This window comes from Dromiciops gliroides, chromosome 4, assembly GCF_019393635.1.
Source record: "Dromiciops gliroides isolate mDroGli1 chromosome 4, mDroGli1.pri, whole genome shotgun sequence".
Lineage (NCBI taxonomy): Eukaryota > Metazoa > Chordata > Mammalia > Microbiotheria > Microbiotheriidae > Dromiciops > Dromiciops gliroides.
In genome coordinates, this window is record NC_057864.1 from 493,867,347 (window position 1) to 493,888,166 (window position 20,820).

Genomic DNA, 20,820 nt, shown 5'->3' on the forward strand with positions numbered 1-20,820 from the left:
TTTCCCAATTGATAAATAATTTAAAAAATAGAAATAGCTTACATTCACATGAGGAAAATCATAGATATAAAGTAGTGATGTCCAGGGAAGGCTGTTATGGGCAATGACATCAGAGAGAATGATCAATAGGGTCATAAGACAATTGAAAGACACATCCTTTCCAGGAATGGTAGCGTTGATATGATTATTGTTCTCAGTACTCAAGCTGGAAAGGGAGACATGGAGAAAGGTAAATAGGAATAGCTGACATGGAGGCCCAGGAATTGGCAAGAGGGGTGGGGGCGGGTGGCTGAGGCAAGAAAATATAAATGGTCACCAATAACAGCCTAGGTCCCATTAAATGTTATCTTTCATTTTGTTTTTTATGTATCAGTGCCATGTCTGACAAATTTTAGGTAATTGTGAGAATGTTTTGGTGTGAATAAAGTTGATTGAATTGCCATGAATATTTTGAAGCTGTAAAGGAAGAATTTCTTATCTGTCAGACTATGAAAAGTAGAGTCTCTGATGTATAATTACAAATAGTAATGACATTTAAATGACTTGTCTAAGGTCATACAAGCACGTGGTGTTAAAATGAGCATTTCAACCTATGTATTCTATTGAGGATGATATTAATAGTACATACAATGATTAAAGATTTGCAAAGCACTTTATATACTCTATCTCATTGGGTTATTATGAGGTAGTAGAGGAATCGCCCCATTTTGCAGATGAGAAAACTAACCATAGAAGAAGATGAGTGACTTTCCCAGAGTCACATAGTCAGTAAGTATCAAAGGCAGGATTTAAAGCCAGGTCTTTCTAACTACAAGCCCCACCCCCTGTACATGACTCCCTGGTATTAAAAATGTGTGTGTGTGAATAATAAAGTTAGTAAGTCAATTATCATTTGTTAAGTATCCACGTTGAGCAAAGCATTGTGCTAAGTTCTAGGGATACAAATAAAGGCAAAAGGCAGTTCCTGGCCTCAAGGACCTCACATTTTAGTGGAGGAGACAAGATGCCAACAACTATACACAAACAAACGATGCACAGGATAAATGGAAGATAATGGACAGAAGGAAAGGCAGTGAGATTATACAAGACCAGCTGCTTGAAAATCCCAGAGTCTTCAGATGGAACAGCAGTGTCATTGTGTCAGGATCATGGAGTATGTGGAGTGGTGCAAGGTGTAAGAAAGAAGAGTCCAGGTTGGGGAGGGATTTGAATGCCAAACAAGGGTTTTACATTTGATCCTGGAAGCTTCTAGAGCTCATCAAGTTAACATAGTCAAACCTATGCTTAATAGAAAATAATTTTGTCAACTGAGTGAAGGATGAATTGGATTGGGGAGAGATTTGAGGCAGGGAGAGCAATTAATAATATAATTATGGGGGCGGCTAGGTGACGCAGTGGATAAAGCACTGGCCCTGAATTCAGGAGTACCTGAGTTCAAATCTGGCCTCAGACACTTGACACTTACTAGCTGTGTGACCCTGGGCAAGTCACTTAACCCCCATTGCCCCACAAAAACAAAAACAACAACAACAACAAAAATAATATAATTATAATGGTTAGCATTTATATAGTGCTTCGGGGTTTGAAAAGAGTTTTAAAAATGTCTCACTGGGAGGGAAGTACTTTTATTATCTCCTTTTACAAATGGAAAAACTAAGGAAGACCACAGTTAAATGACTTGCCCAGGGCCACACAGCTAGTAAATGTCTGAGGCCAGATTTGAACTTGGATGTTTCTGACTCCAGTCCATTGAACCATTCTTTGTTCCACCTAGATGCCTTTATATTAAAAAGTTATTCAATAGTCCTGGTGAAAAGTGATGAGGGTCTGAACTAGGATGGCAGCTACATGAGGAGAGAAAGAACACATTTAAAAGTATGTGACTTTGGACAAGTAAGTGAACTTGTCTGAGCCTTGATCTCATTTGTCACACACCTGTCCTAGCTGTCTGGCAAGGTTATTGTTTAAACCTGAAGGGGGATATATTGACCCATAATGAACTCGAGAGCTGTTTTGTGGACTGAGGTCAGGGACTTCTGAGGCTTAGAAGAGATTGAACCCTACCTAGTCTCTCTTTCCTTCTCTGTAAAGTGACCACAGATGAACTCTGAGGTTCCTTCTTGTGCTCCATCTAGGACTCGATGATCCCACAACAATCCGTCCCTCAAAAATGTTCATCCATTAGTCTCTGTTCTATCATTTGTAGACACATGGATGAACTCTAGAAGCCTCTTCCACATGACAACTCCTCAGATTTCTGATGATAGCTTCCAGATCCTACTCACTGGCTTGGGATCCTGAGTAGAGTGGGTGGAGCTGCCTATCAGTCAGGGTGGCCAAATGGGCTTCTTGTTTCAGCCTCTGGCCCTTGCTTTCCCTCCTTCAAGAATTTTCTTCACCAGGATAAGATCCCCATTTCCCTGAGGGTTTCCTCCCCTCGGTGATGTGGTTTCTTGATCCGTTGGGAGGTTATTCACCATTCCCCAGAGCTGGAGTTCTTTATTCTTTTTTGAGCACTGGATCATTTAGATGGCAGTCTAGGGCAAAGCTTCTTAAACTGTGGATTGTGACCCCATATGGCAACATGCAACTGAAAGTGAGGGTCATGAAAAATTGGGTAATAGTAAAAGGTTAAGAAACTTTGTTAGATCTCTATATACCCAGAATCATGGAAAAGTTTCTTGGGCAAAAAAGTGTCACGAGTGGGAAAAGTTTAAGAAGTGCTGATCTAGAGAAGCGTATGGAGCCTGCCCTTCTCTGAATCATATTCTGAAATGTATGAATTAAAATACAAAGGAAGTGAGGTGTGTCAAAATGCCAGTGTCAAAATACAAAAATTCAAGTGAACAGACCCCAAGTTAAGAAACAGTTCTCAAGACCCAGAATAAACATAATACTGCAGAACAGAGTCTGATCAAGGCAACAGAAAAGGAGACTCTTCACTTTCTCCAGTTACAGCTGCATACTATGGTTCTTTGAAGAAGTTAAGGTTCTGTGACCTTGCCTCTGCTTCTCACTACTGATGTTCATTGAGTTTCAGGTCAACTAAGATCACCAGGTCATTTTGAAAGTGGTTTCTAGGTTGTACTTGTGCAGCTGATATTTTTATATCAAGGGTTACAAGACTTTAGATTTATACCTCAAGTAAATCACATTTTAAAATTCAACCATTCTTTCAGCCTATGGAGGAGTATTTAAATTTGGTTCTCATCCAACATATTAACCATCTCAGCTCATTTTATGGCCACCACAACCTTATCAAACACACTGTATATGTGCCTTTACCCATAAAGTCATTGCACAAGGCAAGGCTGAGGACAGAGCCCTGTGACTTGGCATTAGAGAGACCCTCCCTAAGGTAAAGGCTGATCCACACCCGATGTGGATGTTGAAATGAGGCAGTTATCATTTCAGGAAAGGGCCATGCTTGCCAACAAGACTCTGTATGCCCAATCAAAAGTAAATATTAGCCAGCGGACTTAGGTCGGCTTGGAGACAAAATCTGCTCTGGAGCTTTGTGGGAAGAGAAGAGAGATTTATCTGCATTTCCAAGATGAGGGCTCACATTTTTCTCCCTTTGTATTGGGGAGCAGGGAGCCTTTTCTTCTTAACATTCTTGGACACTGCTACAAGTAAGAAACTCCTGGTTTTCCCTCAAGATGGAAGTCACTGGCTCAGTATGCGGGATGTGATTGAAGAGCTCAGTAAGAAGGGACATGAAACTGTGGTCCTAGTGCCTGAAGTCAATTTGCTCCTTAAAGAATCAAAATTCTACAAAAGAAAACTGTACCCAGTCCCCTACTCCCGGGCCGAACTGGAGAAGCGTTTCCAGACCTTTGGCCACAATCACTTTGCAGAAAAATCTTTCCTGAATGTAGCCTGGGCTGAGTACTGGAATGTCCGGCTTGTCATTGATATGTACTTCCTCAACTGTGACAGCCTTCTGAAGAATCGAGAGACCATCAGATACCTGGAAGAAAGCAAGTTTGATGCTCTCTTCACAGACCCAGCCTTGCCATGTGGGTTGATCCTGGCCGAGCACCTGGCCATACCTTCTGTATACTTTTTCCGAGGGTTTCCCTGTGCTCTGGAGCATGCGATGAGCAGGACGCCCAACCCTGTGTCCTTCATCCCCAGGTGCTACACTGCCTTTTCTCACCACATGACCTTCTACCAGAGAGTGATAAACTTCCTGGTCAGTGATTTGGAGACCCTTCTCTTCAAGGACTTGTACACAAAATACTTGGAGATTGCTTCTGACTTCCTCAAGAGGGAAGTGGACCTGCCATCCCTCTATGGACAAGGATCCATTTGGCTGTTGAGATATGATTTTGTGTTTGAGTATCCCAGGCCCCTCATGCCCAACATGGCCTTCATTGGAGGAATAAACTGCAAGCAAAGGAAAAGACTACTACAGGTTTGTGAGTTTTGCTTTCTTGGGCTCTTCTGTCTTTTAACCCTGCCTAGGACCTGGCCTGTGGTGGATGCTGGCTAGCACTGACATGCATTGAAATGAAACAGTGGATGGCACCTTTCCCCATCACTGAATCAGCCAATCACACTGTTTCTGTTCTGGACACAGAAGACCCTGGTGCCCTGAATCTGGGCATGTCTGCTGACCCAGAGGACTGACTGACTGACTGTATGCCAACAGAGAAGGGGGTGGCATTTCTAAAAAAGGGAACAACCAGGACATTCACTGGGGCCAGTGGGGGAGCAGGAAGGAGGAAGGAAGGAATAGAATGGCAAGAGAGCAGGCTGGAAGGCAGAGCGCCCAAGTTCACATTCCATCTCTGCTATGTACTAGCTGAGTGACCTGAGGAAGTCACATTTCCTTCCTGGTTCTCATTTTCCTTCTGTGCCCAATGAGGCACTTTGACTTGGTGGTCTCTAAGGTCCCTCCTACCCCTCTTTCCATCTATTCTCTTTGGATCTATGGCCTAGTTTCTAATCCCAGCTCTGCTGTTTTCCAAATGACCTTGGGTAAGTCACTTCTCTCTGGGCCTCAGTTTCCTCATCTATATAAGGAGGGGATTGGACCAGATTTATACACTCCATCTTTACATGAATGATCCTTGGGGAAAGGTCCATATGGAGAAGAGCAAGTGATAAATTTGGGCAGGCAAAATGGACAAATCCTAAAAGTTCAGAACAGAAAGAAATCATTTTTCACATTTATTTTATTTGTTTTGTTAAATTGTTCCCAATTACATGTTTTTTCCCTGAGGGGGGGCAGCAATGAGGGTTTAGTGACTTGCCCAGGGACACACAGCTAGTAAGTGCCAAATGTCTGAGGCTGGACTTGAATTCAGGTCCTCCTGAATCCAGGGCCAGTGCTTTACCTTGTGAGATTTAAAATTGGATATATGAGCATTAAACTCCCCCTTTTAACTTTTCCTTCATATATATATATATCCCAGACCACTAAGAAAAAGAAGCCTCTGAGCTTTAATCAGTGAGGGATTAGTTTTTATTGCTTGGGAATTAATTAGACAACAAAAGGTGATACCAATTAGGGAAATAGGAAAGTAGGAATACAAATGAATAATCTTAGATCTAAGCTTAGTCTATTTTCCTTTATAAAACTCACCGAATCCCAAACTGCCCACCAGGACAAGAACCAGCACACCCAGAGTTCAGTTCTTTCATAATACCAATGCTTTATAAAGTTATTAGTTAAAGGCAAAAGCAGGTAAAAATAAATCAAAATAGAAAGTCCACAAAAATGAAGCATTTTCTTACCCACTGTGAAGATCAGAAGGCTGAGGGGTTCAGCAATCCCTTCGTGGTTGCCAAACTGTGATGTTTAAAATCTAAATTGTGGTTGCCTTAAATTAGAAGCTTCAGCACCAGTCTTTGGGCATTAAACGTCTATTAAAGCCTAGAGGTATTCACAAGGAGTTAAAAAAAAGTCCTACCTAGCCTAGAGTTCCAGCCTGGTTGGGTTCTTCCTGAAGTCCTCCTCCACAAGTCTGCTTTAATCAGGAACTCTTCAGCAAGCTGATTGTGGAAGCTTTTTATAGGTCTGGAACAGAGGCAGTCCTTACACACTGCTTCAAGCCGATTGGTTGGTGTCATCCAAATCCATTGGTTTTGAAGGAGTTCTCAAGTTGAGTTCACAGTCTAGTTTCTGAGAACAATACCTTCTTAAGTGCTAGCCAGGTGTGATTACAATCCAGTTAACTTGAAGTAGGCTAATCAGCAGTCAATCATTCTCACTTGATTCAATCAGTCTAGATTAATCTCCAGGTGGGTCTTTGAGTATCTGAGAAATCCCATTATTTCATCACACTGCTCTCAAGGAGCTCACAGTCTAATAAGGGAGACAACATAAATATGGGCAAAGCAAGCTATATAGAAGATAAGTGGGAAATAATTAAAGAGAATGAAGTGGAATTAGGGAGGGCTTCCCACAGAAGGGGGGATTTTGTTTGGAGCATAAAAGAAGCCAGGAAGGTCAGTAGTTGGAGTGGAGGAAGGAGAACTTTCCAGGCATGAGGGACAGCAAGAGGAAGTTCCCATACCTGAGTAATGGAGGATGTGGTTTGTGGAACAGCCAGGAGGCCAGTCACTGGATCCAAAAGTATGTGTCAGGGACTAAGGAGCAAGACTAAGACTGGAAGTGTAGGAGGGGGCTGCTGAGGTAGGGCTTTGAATGTGGTGATGAGACCTATACCAGCGTGGTGGCAATGGCAGAGTTTAGGGCGCATGTCCAAGACATGCTTCTGAGGCAGAATTGAGAAGACTCAGTGACCAAATGGTAATAGGGGGTGAATAAGAGAGTGAGAATTTGAGGATGACACCTTGGTTTTCAGCCTGTCTGCTTGGGCTGGGGAGAAGTAATGTTGATGCGCTTGACAGTAAAAAGGAAGTTTAAAAGTGAGAGTATGGGGAGAATAGGATTACTTCAGTTTTGGACATTTTGAGTTTAAGATGTCTTTGGGATAGCAGTTCAAGAAGTCCCATAGTCATTTGAAGGTGTGGATATAAAAGTAAAAGAAGCACTCAGCATATAAATAGATTTTAGAGATTAGGGGTATGATCAAAGAAATGGGATCCCTGCATTCAAGGAGTTGATCATCTTATGCCTGTTGGTGTGGTGTGGAAACCTGAGTGGTGCAACACCAGGTGAGAGGTACGATATCAGGTGAGATTGTTTTGTTCAAGGAAGTGGGAAAAATAAGCCTGTATTTTTATGCTTTGGGGGGTCTGTGCCACTCTTTCCCTCCGGTAGCTCAGATCACATACTTTCTCATCCAGGATGGTTCTTGCCCATGTCCTGCTAGAAATGCTGCTGCTGTCTAACTGGATCAAGGACTTTCTTTAGGTCTACCTACATTTCAGGACACAACTTTCAGGCTACCCATTGGTGATCTGGGTTTCTCATCACAATAGAAAAAAAAACATAAAATTCCTCATCAGCTTTATTGCTTCCTGATGTCTCATTGAGTCATTAGCTTCCATCTGCCCAATCCTGATTCTTAAGGAATTATTTTCCCCAGCCAGCTTTTTCACCTCCTTTTCCACTTTGTCAATTGTATTTTTAAAATTAATTATTTTTAAATTTTTTGGGGAGGGGTGTGAGGCAATTGGGGTTAAGGGACTTGCCCAGGGTCACACAGCTAGTAAGTGTCAAGTGTCTGAGGTCGCATTTGAACTCAGGTCCTCCTGAATCCAGGGCCAATGCTTTATCCACTGCGCTACCTAGCTGTCTGGTCAATTATATTTTTAAAGTTGTTTCCTCAGTCAATTTTTGTCCTTCTTTTTTCCAAACTATTGACTCTCTCTTGCATAACTCATTTCTTTTCCCAATTTTTCTTCTACATCTCTTATTTGATTTATAAAATCATTTTTGAGCTCTTCCAAAAGGGCTTTTTGGTCTTGAAACCAATCCATCTTCCCCTTTGAGGCTTCACATGTAGGCCTTTTGACACTGTTGTCCTCTTCTGAGTTTGTGTTTTGGTCTTCCCTTTCACCATAGTAGCTTTCTATTGTGAGGGTTCTTTTGTTCCTTACTCGTATTTTAACCTATTTTGTGCCTTTTACAGTTGAGCTCTGCTCCTAGGGCACAGGGCTACTATCCCAAGCTTCTTTTGCTATTGGTCAGGGACCTAATCACTGGCTTTCTGCTCTGAGGCCTCAGCAGCTCAAGGCTTGTTCAGTGCACTGGCCTAGTTATACCTATTGTGTAACAGATACCCCAGCTGGCAGATTGCCTTCTGCATTGGGACTGAGGATCTCACAATGGGCCTACTGTGCCACTAGCCTGCTGAGCCAGGACTGGGGGTTCTCAGCTACATGAATCTATGCTGTGGCTAAGAGCCTTCTGCTTACTTGCCCAGACACCCTCTGTGCTGTCCTGCACTCCCCTTTTACCCACATGAGACAGACTTTTCTTAAAGACTTTCTAGGTTATCTTAAGATAGAGGATTGTTTCACTCCATCTTTTTTTGTTGGTTCTGAAGCTCTAGAATCCATTTAGAGGGTTAATTTAATGTTTCCCAGGGAAGTTTGAGAGAGCTCAGGCAAATTTTTGGCTTCTCTTTGCCATCTTGACTCCAGCTCTGAGTTACAATTGTGTCTTCTCATCATGATACACAAGCAGAATTGATCTGACATAGACTTTCAGAGGGCAGTTGACAAAGAATTTTGAGAAAGGAGAGCAGGGTCCCTTACTTTAGGACCTTACAACTGAACAACAGAGGGCTCAAGAAGCCTTGGGGTCTTTCAAGAATTAAACACAGATGGAGTGGCAGCTAGGCAGCACAGTGGATAGAGCACCAGCCCTGGATTTAGGAGGACCCGAGTTCAAATCCGGTCTCAGACACTTAACACTTACTAGCTGTGTGACCCTGGGCAAGTCACTTAACCCCAATTGTCTCACCAAAAATAAATAAATAAATAAAACACAGATGGAAAACCAAAGAGGAAGGTAGAGAGGAAGGAGGAGGATAAGAGCAGAACAAAAAATGGGAGAGAGAAACACAAGGTAAGGAGGGGAGGGCACCAGTAACCAGTGCAGCAGAAAAGTCAAGTCAGATGGGAACAGAAACCACATCAAAAGAGAATAAGGATGAAGTCATCAGGAAGGAAATTCAATCTGTGCAAAGCACTCATTAATGGAAAATGGGGAGATAAGGTAGAAGAAAATTGGAATGAGAGTGAGCAGCCAAGTTCCTGGGCAAGTCCTTTCCCTTCCCTTTGCCTCCGTTTCTCTTCTATAAAATGGGGGAACTGGATAAGACAATTTCTAAATGCCCTTGCACCTCCAAATTGGGGTTGCTGTCATCAAGAAGGACATGTGTTATCAAGACAGTTTTGCTCTAAATATATTTTTGGTCCATAGGAGGAGAGATCCATGGATAGGGAGAGAGAGAGAGATTGACATTTCTCTTAATGATTAATGTGATTGGTTATTTACATGAAGAACCAAAAGTTCAGTCTCTCTTCCCATTACCTTTTTTTAAATTACAAAAATATTTTATTATTTTCCAGTTACATGGAGACATAGTTTTCAACATTTGTTTTTATAAGATTTCTAGTTTCACATTTTTCTTCCTCCCTCCCCAAGACAGCAAATAATCTGATATAGGTTATATATGTACAATCACATTAAACATTTTTTTGCATTAGTTTTACTGTGAAAGAAGAATCAGAGCAAAAAGGAAATATCTCCAAAAAGAAAAACAACAGCACTAAAAACAAAAGAAATAGTATGGTTCAATCTGAATCCAGATTCCACGGTTCTTTTTTTTTTTTTTTTTTGGGATTTGGAGAGCATTTTCCATCATGAGTCCTTTGGAGCTATCTTATACTTTTGTATTGCTGAGAAGAATCAAATCTATCACAGTTGATCAACACATGATGTTGATGATACTGTGTACAATGTTCTCCTGGTTCTGCTCATCTCACTCACCATCAGTTCATGCAAGTCCTTTCAGGTTTCTCTGAACTCCTCCTGTTCATCATTTCTTACAGCACAATAGAATTCCATTACATTCATATACCACAACTTGTTCAGCCATTCCCCAATTGATGAGCAGCCCCTCAATTTCCAATTCCTTGCCACCACAAAAAGAGCAGCTATAAATATTTTTGTACATGTGGGTTCTTTTCCCTTTTTTATGATCTCTTTGGGGAAAAGACCCAATAGTGGTGTTGCTTATCTTCCCATTACCTTTTGCCTCCTTGAAGTGATTGCTCCCATGACCAGATAAAAGTAATGTACAGGGTTGTCAAAAAAAAAAATGCCGGACTATGAAAAGGAACAGAGAAGAGCTTACAGACCCTCCTCTTCCTTAAGGATCCTGGACTTTGCAGAGATGACCATAGGGTTCCGAACCTGGCCCTGGGCTCTGATGAGGTTGGTTTTCTGCGCTGCCTGCCTGGGCTTTCTCAAAGAGGGCAAGCTGCTGGTGTTCCCTGAAGATGGCAGCCCTTGGCTTAGCATGAGCAAAATGGTTCAGGAACTCAGCCTGAGAGGCCATGAAAGTGTTGTCCTGACGTCGGAGCGGTCTCTGCACATCAGAGAAGAGCCATTCTACTCTTTGGAGACCTTTCCAGTCAATTTCAGCAAGGACAGTTTTCAAAACTTAACGAAGTCTAATTTCCACTAGACCTTTGAGCCAGAACCTTTGCTCAAGAGATTTTTTGACACAGTTACACTCTTGAAGACGATGGCTGACATGTATTTCAGCTTTTGTGCAGACTTGGGCTATAATAAGGAGCTGCTGAAGTCCCTGGAAGAGGCCCACTATGATGCTATTTTAACTGATCCCTTTACTCCCTGTGGAGCCCTTGTGGCACAGTATCTGTCCATTCCAGCTCTTTACTTCTTGCGAACACTCCCGTGTCGTTTAGATACTGAAAGCATTCAGTGCCCTAAGCCATTTTCCTATATCCCCAGATGTAACACAGGCAACACGGACCAAATGATGTTCATACAGTGGGTAAAGAACATTGTATTCCCTTTGACCTTGAATGTGCTGTGCCCAGTATATGCGAAACCCTATAAAAACCTGGCATCAGAACTCTTTCAGAAAGACATGAGTATAATGGATGTTCTGAGCTATGGATCAGTGTGGCTTATAAGAACTGACTTTGTATTGGATTACCCTACGCCTATCATGCCAAACATGGTCTTCATTGGGGGCATCAACTGTGCCAGTGCCAAGCAGCTTTCTCAGGTTGGTATGTGACACATTAGCCAACATTACAGGTGTCACTCAGTAGGTAAATTGGAGTATCTTGTTTCTAAGAGAAAATCTGGTTACCTTTTTCATTAGTCCCCAAACATTTAGTAAACCAGGCTGTGCTGAGAAGAGTGCCTTGTAAGTTTTGTGATGGTTTCTGAATCAAACAGAACTGCAGAGTCGGATCGAGGCAGGAGTTATCTGAGGGGTTTTGCTTGTACATGCTGTTTGCCGTGATTCCTTTGTGTTCTCATAGCCTCTAGCATCCTTCAGGTCCTTAGGAATCAGAGGTCCTGATGCTGCTACTGACCAATTGTGTGTCCGTGGGTAAAGGACTTAACTTTTTTGCTGTTTATTTGCCTCTTTGGTCCAATAAGGGAGATGTAATACACAGACTTGGGCTTCTTCAATGAGTCTTTGGGTATTTGGTCAAATGCCCACAGGCTCATAGATTGAAGGTCCCTCCCCGCATTTGATAAATGATGAGAAGCAACCTGAAGTCCTGGAGACTCGAATTCAAACATTTTCTCACTGTGTGATGCTGGGAGAGTGGCTTAATGGACAGAGATGCCCACTCTCTTGGCATCGGTTTCATCATCTGTAAAATGAGCCTGGACTCAGGGACTTCTAAGGGCTCTTCAGTTTCTAAATCTACGAGCCTATAAAATTGAGGGTCGCTAGGTGGCACCATAGTCCATAAAGTGCCAGTCAGGGAGTCAGGAAGGCTCTTCTTCCTGAGCTCAAATCTGGTCTCTGACAATTACTAGCTGCTTGACCCTGGACGAGTCACTTAGGCCTGTTTGCCTCAGTTTCCTCACCAATAAAATGAGCTTGAGAAAGAAATGGCAGCAGTCTTGTATCTTTGCCAAGAAAACCCCAAATAAGGTCACAAAGAGTTGAATGCCACTGAAAATGACTGAATGACCACAACAAAATAAAATCCAAGTTCATAGGAAACCTTAGAAGCAGCTGCCATGTGATGAACATATGGTTTTTTAAATATGCATATTTTATTTTCCCCCAATTACACGTTAAAACAATCTTTCAACATTTTAAAAAATGTAATTCCAAATTATATCTCTCCCACCTTCCCCTCCCCTCCCTGAGACAGTAAGCAAGCAAATATAGGTGATATTTGTACACTCATGTACAACATTTCCTTATCAGCTGTTTTGTACAAGAAACTCACTCACAACCTGTCCCTCCTCACAAGTGTTTTACTTCTGATTATCACCTCCCCCAACCCATCCTCCCTTTTATCTATCCCTTTCCTTCTATTATTCCCATCCCTTTTTATTTCCTTATATGCTAAAATAGATTTCTTTATGCAACCGAATTTGCACATTATTCCCTCTTTGAGGCAATTCTTTTTTTTTTTTTTTTTTTTGGTGAGGCAATTGGGGTTAAGTGACTTGCCCAGGATCACACAGATAGTAATTGTTAAGTGTCTGAGGCCGGATTTGAACTCAGGTCCTCCTGAATCCAGGACTGGTGCTCTATCCACTGTGCCACCTAGCTGCCCCCCTTTTTTAAAAATAATAAACACTTTTATTTATGGTTTTGAGTTCCAAATTCTATCCCCCCTTCCCTCCCTTCCCTGAGGAAGTAAGCACTCAGATGTAGGTTATACATGTGCAATTACATAAAACATTACCTTATTAGTAATTTTGTATAAGAAAACTTGAATAAAAGAAAGTAAAAACAGCCTGCTTCAGTCTGTTCCATCAATATCAGTTCTTTCTCTGGAGGTAGATACTATGTGTCATCATGAGTCCTTTGGGATTGTCTTGGATCCTTGCGTTGTTGAGCATAGTTCAGTCATTCAGAGTTCTTCATCAGACAATATGGCTGTCTCTGTGCACAGTGTTCTCTTTGAGCCAATCCTGATGAGACAAAGGCTTAATCTTTGCCTGCCCCATCCCTTCTTCCCCTCCATTCTAATAGCACTTTCATGTCTCTTTTTTGGTAAGATACTTTACCCCATTCTATCTCCCCCTTCACTTTCCAGAGCGATCATCTTTCTCACACTGTTATTTTGCTTTTGAGGGTGTCACCCCATCAAAGTCACCTTATCTCCACACCCTCTGTCTCTGTATACTGGTTCTTTTAGTAATAAAATCCTTAAGAGCTACAAATCTGATCTTGTTTAACCTTATTGAATCTCTTGCGGTTTCTCTTTCTTGTTGTTTGTTTATCTTTTTTTATGTTTCCCTTGACTCTTGTATTTGGAGATCAATTTTTTTTTTATTCAGAATGCTTAAAAGTAATTTATTTTGTTAAATATCCATTCCCTCCCCGACCAGGATTATTTTCAATTTCAGAAGCAAGATGCTGAACATATATTTTCTATCTGAAAATGTCAACATTATTGCTATTCCTTCCCCATGTTGCAAATATGAATTTTTTAGTTTTCAGGTAACAGTGACCCCTTTGGCCCCACTGCCTGAAGGCGTGGTCAGTCCTGGGCAGGATCCAAATACCCCACTATACACACATACACATGCATACACACATATACACGTGCACACACACACATATACATACACACAATGCACAAATATACACACATACACACATACATACACATCCATATATATCTATATGGTCAATTAGCATTTGTGGGGATGAACATAGACAGTTCTCTATATTTTACCTCAATGTGTCTTTGGTCCATTTATTTTTTTATTTTTTTGCGGGGCAATGAGGGTTAAGTGACTTGCCCAGGGTCACACAGCTAGTAAGTCTCAAGTGTCTGAGGCTGGATTTGAACTCAGGTCTTCTGAATCCAGGGCCAGTGCTTTATCCACTGCGCCACCTAGCTGCCCCTAGTCCATTTATTTTTTGAAGTTTTATTGATATTTTTCTTTTACATCCCATTAATAGGTTACTCTCACTTTATGAGAGATCTCTTGTCACAAAGCCAAACAAGTTAAACGAATATTTTACCCTAATGAAACCTGAAAGTGCATACATTTCACACCTTTAGCAACCACCCCACTTCCCTATTTAAAAAAAAATTAACTGGGATGTATTTCCTCTTCCTTCTCCTCTCTACTCCACTGGAAAAAAAGAAAAGAATGTAAAACGTGTTCTATTAAATAAGCACAGACAAGTAAATCAAATAGCTGTATATGAAAATAGCTGCAGTTCACTCTGCACTCTGAATCCACCCCATTTCTATGATAGACAGAATGTATCTTCATCATCCTCTGGAACCATGAATGTTCATTATGTTGATAATCGTTCTTAGGAGTTTCAAAGGTGTTTTTTTGTTTGTTTTTTGTTGTTTTTTTTTTTTTAAGAAATGAGGGTGGGGGGCAGCTAGATGGCGCAGTGTTTAAAGCACTGGCCCTGGATTCAGGAGTACCTGAGTTCAAATCCGACCTCAGACACTTGACACTTACTAGCTGTGTGACCCTGGGCAAGTCACTTCACCCCCATTGCCTGAAAAACAAACAAACAAAAAGAAAAGAAAAGAAACGAGGGGCAGCTAGGTGGCGTAGTGGATAAGGCACCAGCCCTGGATTCAGGAATACCTGAGTTCAAATCCAGCCTCAGACACTTGACACTTACTAACTGTGTGACCCTGGGCAAGTCACTTAACCCCCATTACCCCGAAAAAAAAAAAGAAACGAGAATTTATTTATTTATTTATTCATTTATTTATCTATTTATTTATTTGTTTGTTTGTTTATTTGGGGTGAGGCAATTGGGGTTAAGTGACTTGCCTAGAATCACACAGCTAGTAAGTGTTAAGTGTCTGAGGTCGAATTTGAACTCAGGTCCTCCTGACTCCAGTGCTGGTGCTTTCTCCACTGCGCCACCTAGCTGCCCCCAAAGGGGTTTGTTTTAAAGTGCTTTTGTAATCATATCAATTACTCTGCTCCTCTTGCTCGTTTCATTTTTTATTAGTTTTTAGAGGTCATCAAACTATTCTTTTTTTCAATAAAACGTTTTTATTTCTCTCTTTTTTCCTTTTTTTTTTTGTAATGTGCAGAAGGGAACAAAATAGTTCAGGGGAAGACGTAGCTAAGCAATGTAACTTTTGAAGTACCATACAGAAACTTTGTATAATTAAAACCCTGCTGTATGCAACGGCGATAATTATTCTTTTTATACTACTGTCGTTATAACATCAACTGTTCTAATTCCACTCATTTCGCTCTGCCTCAATTTATCTAAGTCTCTTTGAAATCATCCATTTCCTCAGTTTGTATAGCATGCTAGTATTCCTTCATATTCAAATACCACAGTATTATTCAGCCATTCCTCCATAGGATGGAGTTCTAGCTTTTGCCAACACAAAAAAAGAGCTGCTAAACATATCTTTATCTATGAAAGAAGTTTTCTTCTTTCTTTGATGTCTTTTGGGCATAGGCCTAGCAATGGGATAATTGGGTCAAAGGATTTAGTACCTATATTGGTGTATTTCTAAATTGCTTTCCACCATTGTACACACTCACAAGTCTTCAGTCAATTGAGTCAATCAGTGAATATTTATTATGTGCAAGTTACCGTGGATCCAAAGGAAAAATTAAATTATCCCTGTCCTCAAGGATCTTAAATGCTCCTGGGGATTCAGTAGAGCTGGACTTTCATCATCTAGGACAAATATTTAGAGATTCTGTCAATATATTTGAAAACTAATACATACTACAGATAAAGCGGTTTGTGAAAAAGTGGGCAACATAGCTTCTAAAGTCTTGTCTAGCTCTTCTGGTTTCTGAGTTGGTATGACTGTGAGTGACCAGTAAGAGAAAGCTTTATGAAAGAGGTAGCAAGTCTCTTTGCAACATTCATGCCCATGAACTTTCTAAGATAGAGCCTGGAACTTCCTAAGCCTTTCTGAATGTGCTGGGAGGGGGTTGGCCTTGCTGGGTTCACCACATGGAAGGATCTATTTCTTTGTGGACCAACATCTCAGAAGTTAGTCCTGAAGACTCCACGTGGGGAGCTGGCCCAGCCGCTGCAGAGTTACTCCCTTCATCGATGGCCAGGGCAGCCAAGCTGTCAGGGATTGAGGGGGAGGGCTAGGAATTTGAAGAAATGCAGGAACAAGCAGGTTCTGCACAAGGCTCTGCATGTCTGGCTAAGTTGGCAGTTCAGAACATGGTACACAAGGCGGGAGTTTTTTGGAATTTTGGCCCGTGCTTCAATTCCAAACCTTCTGTCTGATCTGGAAGGAAGAATATGTGGACGCTTCCTTGTTCCCTTTCAGATCTTCCTTGTTTCAACCCTTATCAGGAAAACAGTAGTTAAGATGCACATCCAGAAAGTCTTCGGTATTCTATCTTTCAGCAAACACAGAGTAGAAAAAATGGTTGCTCTCACTGTGGTTGTCTCCAGTCTAGGTCCTTCTCTGTGGAATCCTTTTTGAGAGTCCTTGGGAGCATAGCACCAGGAGCTTAACCACAAGACAGAGGAGGGTGTGCCACATGGGGAAAACTGCTTGTCCTGGATTTTAAAAAGCTAGTCATTGTCACAGTGTGCTATTTTATCTCCTCTATCATCAATTCCATGGCACGAAGGCATGTGAAGTGAATCCAGCAGCAAATATACTCAGAGCGAAAAACCAAATGAAGCCAAGAGATATATTTTAACACATCAATTCACAGAAACTATAATGGATGAGATCTACCTAAACTGACACTATTGTAAATAGGGGAAAGGAAAAAGAAGAAACCAACCCTTTTCCAAATCAATAATATTTTTCCAGGAGGAGTTAAGAAAAAATTTGTTTTTGAAAGCAATTAGTCCATACTTTTCTTTTTCCTTTTTTTGGGGGGGGGGCAATGAGGGTTAAGTGACTTGCCCAGGGTCACACAGCTAGTAAGTATCAAGTGAATCCAGAGCTAGTGCTTTATCTACTGCACCACCTAGCAGCCCTCTTTGTCCATACTTTTCATTAACAGACTCGTAGGTAAAGGTAAGGTATGTAGACTCTTCTTAATTCAGTTTGAGTTGGGTTTCCTGAGTGGGATAGTGTGTGGCATTTAATTACATTTTAAGTTACTTCCAAAATCAATGCACAACAGTACAATTAAAGACTTCAGGCTACTCTCTCCAAAAAAATGTTTTTTTTTCATTATCTTGAACTCATTTGACCTGACAGTGGATATTTTCTTTTTCTTAATCATATATATGTGTGTGTGTGTGTGTGTGTGTGTGTGTATGTATGGTATATGTATATATATATATATGTATCATGATAATATATTGGATAACACTGTTATATGTCTAAAATGTTGATATTTAATATTCCTCCCTATCCAGCCCTCTTTTCTCAACCGCATGGAAATAAATGTCATTTTATGATGCCTTGCACAGCTCTGGGTGCCTTTTTCCTTTTAAGACAGTGTAAGCAAGATCTGGCTGGAGACTTCTAAATGAGCTGTATATTTAGAATGAAGTTACACATGAAATCTTTGTAAAGTCATCTTTGATCATTCAAAAAAAGGCTATGGATGGCCTGACAGGGATTAATATGGTGAGAAGGGGCTAGAGCCAGGCTGTGAAGACCCAAATATCAAAACAAAACAAATGAGTTTCCATTGGCTCCTCTAGAGGCCAGAAGAGCAGCAGGCAGTATTCTGATTACCTAGGGCTTTAAGGGGAGAAAGTGGGAAAGGAGGAGATCTTGTTGTATCAGATCTCAAACTTTATTACAAAGTTGTAACCATCGAGGTGATTTAATACTCAGATCTCAAACTGTATTGTAAAGTAGTAATTATCAAAATAATCTAATCCTGGCTAAGAAATAGAGTGGTGGATGAGCAGAATGGATTGTAGTAAAAGGCCATTGTAATCTATAATATGATCAGCCCAAAGATCCAAGCTTTTGGAACAAAAACTCATTATTTGACAAAAACTGCTGAGAAAACTGGGAAAACTGGGAAAACGGTATGGCAGAAACTAGGTATAGACCAACATCTCACACCATATACCAAGATGACATAAAATGGACAGAAGATTTTTTAAAATTTTATTATTATTTTTTTTGACAGGGCAATGAGGGTTAAGTGAATTGCCCAGGGTCACACAGATAATAAGTGTCAAGTGTCTGAGGCCAGATTTGAACTCAGGTACTCCTGAATTCAGGGCCAATGCTTTATCCACTGCGCCACCTAGCTGCCCCCCAGGAGAACAGTTTAGGGGCAAAGAAAATATAGAGAGCATTACAAAATGTAAAATAGGTCATTTTGATTATATAAAATTAAAAACCTTTTATACAAACAAAACCAATGCAACCAAAATTAAAAGGAAAGCAGGAAACTGGGAAAGAAACTTTGCAACAAGTATCTCTGATAAAGGCCTCATTTCTCAAATATATAGAGAACTAAGTCAAACATATAAAATACAAGTCATGCCCCAATTGATAAATGGTCAAATGAGATGAATAGGCAGTTTTCAGTAGAAAAAAATCAAAGCTATCTATAGTCATATGAAAAAAATGCTCTAAATCACTATTGATTAGAGAACTGCTAATTAAAACAACTCTAAGATACAATCTCACACCTATCATAGTGGCTTATATGACAAAAAAGGAAAATGTTGGATTTTGGAGGGGATGTGGGAGAACTGGAATACTAATACACTGTTGGTGGAGCTGTGAATTGAACCAACCATTCTGGAGGGAAATTTGGAACTATACCAAAGAGCTATAAAAATGAACCTACCCTTTGATCTAGCAATACCACTGCTAGGTCTATATCCCAAAAACATTAACAAAGGTGTGAGGAGAACCTATTTGTTTGTTTAAATTAACATTTTATTTAAAGTTTTGAGTTTCAAATTCTATCCCTCGATCTTTTCCCCCTCTCCTCCCTCCCTGAGGGGGTAAACAATCAAATGTAGGTTATACATGTACAATTATGTAAAACATTTCCATATTAGTCACTTTTTAGAAGAAGATTCAAAAGAAAGTGAAAAAAACATGTTTCAGTTGGTGTTCAATCAATATCAGTTATTTCTCTGGAAGTAGATACTATACTTCATCATTAGTCCTTTGGGATGGTCTTGGATCATTGTATTGCTGAGAATAGCTCAGTCATTCACAATTCTGTATCAAACAGTATGGCTGTTTCTGTGTACAATGTGCTCCTGGTTCTTTTCATTTCACTATACCTCAGTTCATGTAGGTCTCTCCAGGTTTTTCTGAAATCATCTTGCTTGTCATTTTTGTTTTGGTTTGGTTTTTTTGTTTTATTTTGTTTTTTAGTGAGGCAATTGGGGTTAAGTGACTTGCCCAGGGTCACACAGCTAGTAAGTGTTAAGTGTCTGAGGCCGGATTTGAACTCAGGTACTCCTGACTCCAGGGCTGGTGCTCTATCCACTGTGCCACCTAGCCACCTCCTTTTTTGTTTGTTTGTTTTGGTTTTTTGTTTGCTTGTCATTTTTTATAGCACAACTAATATTTCATCACAACCATATACTACCACTCCTTTAGCCATTCCTCAATTGATGGCCATTCCTTTGATTTCCAATTCTTAGCCACCACAAAAAGATCTGATAGAAATATTGCTGCCTAGTGGTGTTCAGGGAAGGCTGTTATGAACAAAGACATCAAAGAGAATGAGCAATAGAGTCACAGGACAATGTCACAGAGACACATCCTTTCCAGGAACGGCAGTGTTGATGTGATTATTGATCTCAGAGCTCAAGCTGGAAAAGAAGTCATGGGGAAAGGTCCCTAGGAATACCTCACATGGAGGCCTAGGAAGTAGCAAAGGGGTGGGGTGGGTCAAGGCAAGAGGATGCAAATGCTTACCCATCACAGCCTGGGTCCCAGGGGTGCAGTTATTATTTATTAGAAACATTGTGCTTAATTTTTTTTAATGAGGCAATGGGGGTTAAGTGACTAGCCCAGGGTCACACAGCTAGTAAGTGTTAAGTGTCTGAGCCCGGATTTGAACTCAGGTCCTCCTGAATCCAGGGCTGGTGCTCTATCCACTGTGCCACCTAGCTGCCCCTGCCCTTAATTTTTAATGGAGCAGTGTCATGTCTGAGGAGTTGTATGGGACACTTTAGTCTGAGAATGTTCAGGTGTGACTGTAGTGGATTGTCTGAGTTGTCGTGGGTTTTCTGGAGTCTGGATTTATACAAGAGGATTTATATAAGCAGATGGTGTTAAAAGGAGCATTTCAACCTGGATCTTCTTTTAATAATGATAATGATGATGATGTTAATAGTGTTAATAATGAAAAGCATACAATGATTAAGGATTTGCAAATCAAATCTATTCTATCTCATTGGATTGCGATGAGGTAGTAGAGGAACCGCCCCATTTTACACATGAGAAAAAATAACCATTATAGAAGATGAGTGACTTTCCCAGGGTCACATACCTAGTGAGTGTTGAAGGCAGAATTTAAAGCCAGGTCTTTCTATGAACAAGTACAGCCCCCATATATGACTCCCTGCTATTAAAAGTGTGTGTGTGTGTGTGTGTGTATGTGTGTATGTGTGTGTGTATGTGTGTGTATGTGTGTATGTATGTGTGTATGTGTGTGTATGTGTGTGTGTGTGTGTGTGAATAATAGTCAGTAAATCAACAATCATTTGTTAAGCATCCACTATAAGCAAAGCACTGTGATAAGGTCTAAGGTTTGTTGTTGTTCTTGTTTGTCCT

General features: G+C 40.7%; 2 protein-coding genes and 1 pseudogene across 2 annotated transcripts in view; all 3 read left to right on the forward strand.

The window, feature by feature from the left end:
* Window positions 1–20,820, forward strand: part of LOC122753494 (UDP-glucuronosyltransferase 1A7-like) — a 140,911-nt gene that overhangs the window by 21,991 nt on the left and 98,100 nt on the right. The gene's annotated exons all lie outside the window — the stretch shown is intronic.
* On the forward strand, window positions 3,519–4,954 carry LOC122753498 (UDP-glucuronosyltransferase 1-6-like). The gene has a single exon (XM_044000889.1). It carries the CDS (start codon window positions 3,554–3,556, stop codon window positions 4,493–4,495), a length of 942 nt encoding a protein of 313 aa, XP_043856824.1. The 5' UTR covers window positions 3,519–3,553; the 3' UTR covers window positions 4,496–4,954.
* Window positions 16,080–16,772, forward strand: LOC122753501 (annotated as a pseudogene).

What these genes read in the sequence shown, in the direction of transcription:
- LOC122753498 (XM_044000889.1), top strand. Translation starts at nt 3,554, where the DNA reads ATGAGGGCTCACATTTTTCTCCCTTTGTATTGGGGAGCAGGGAGCCTT.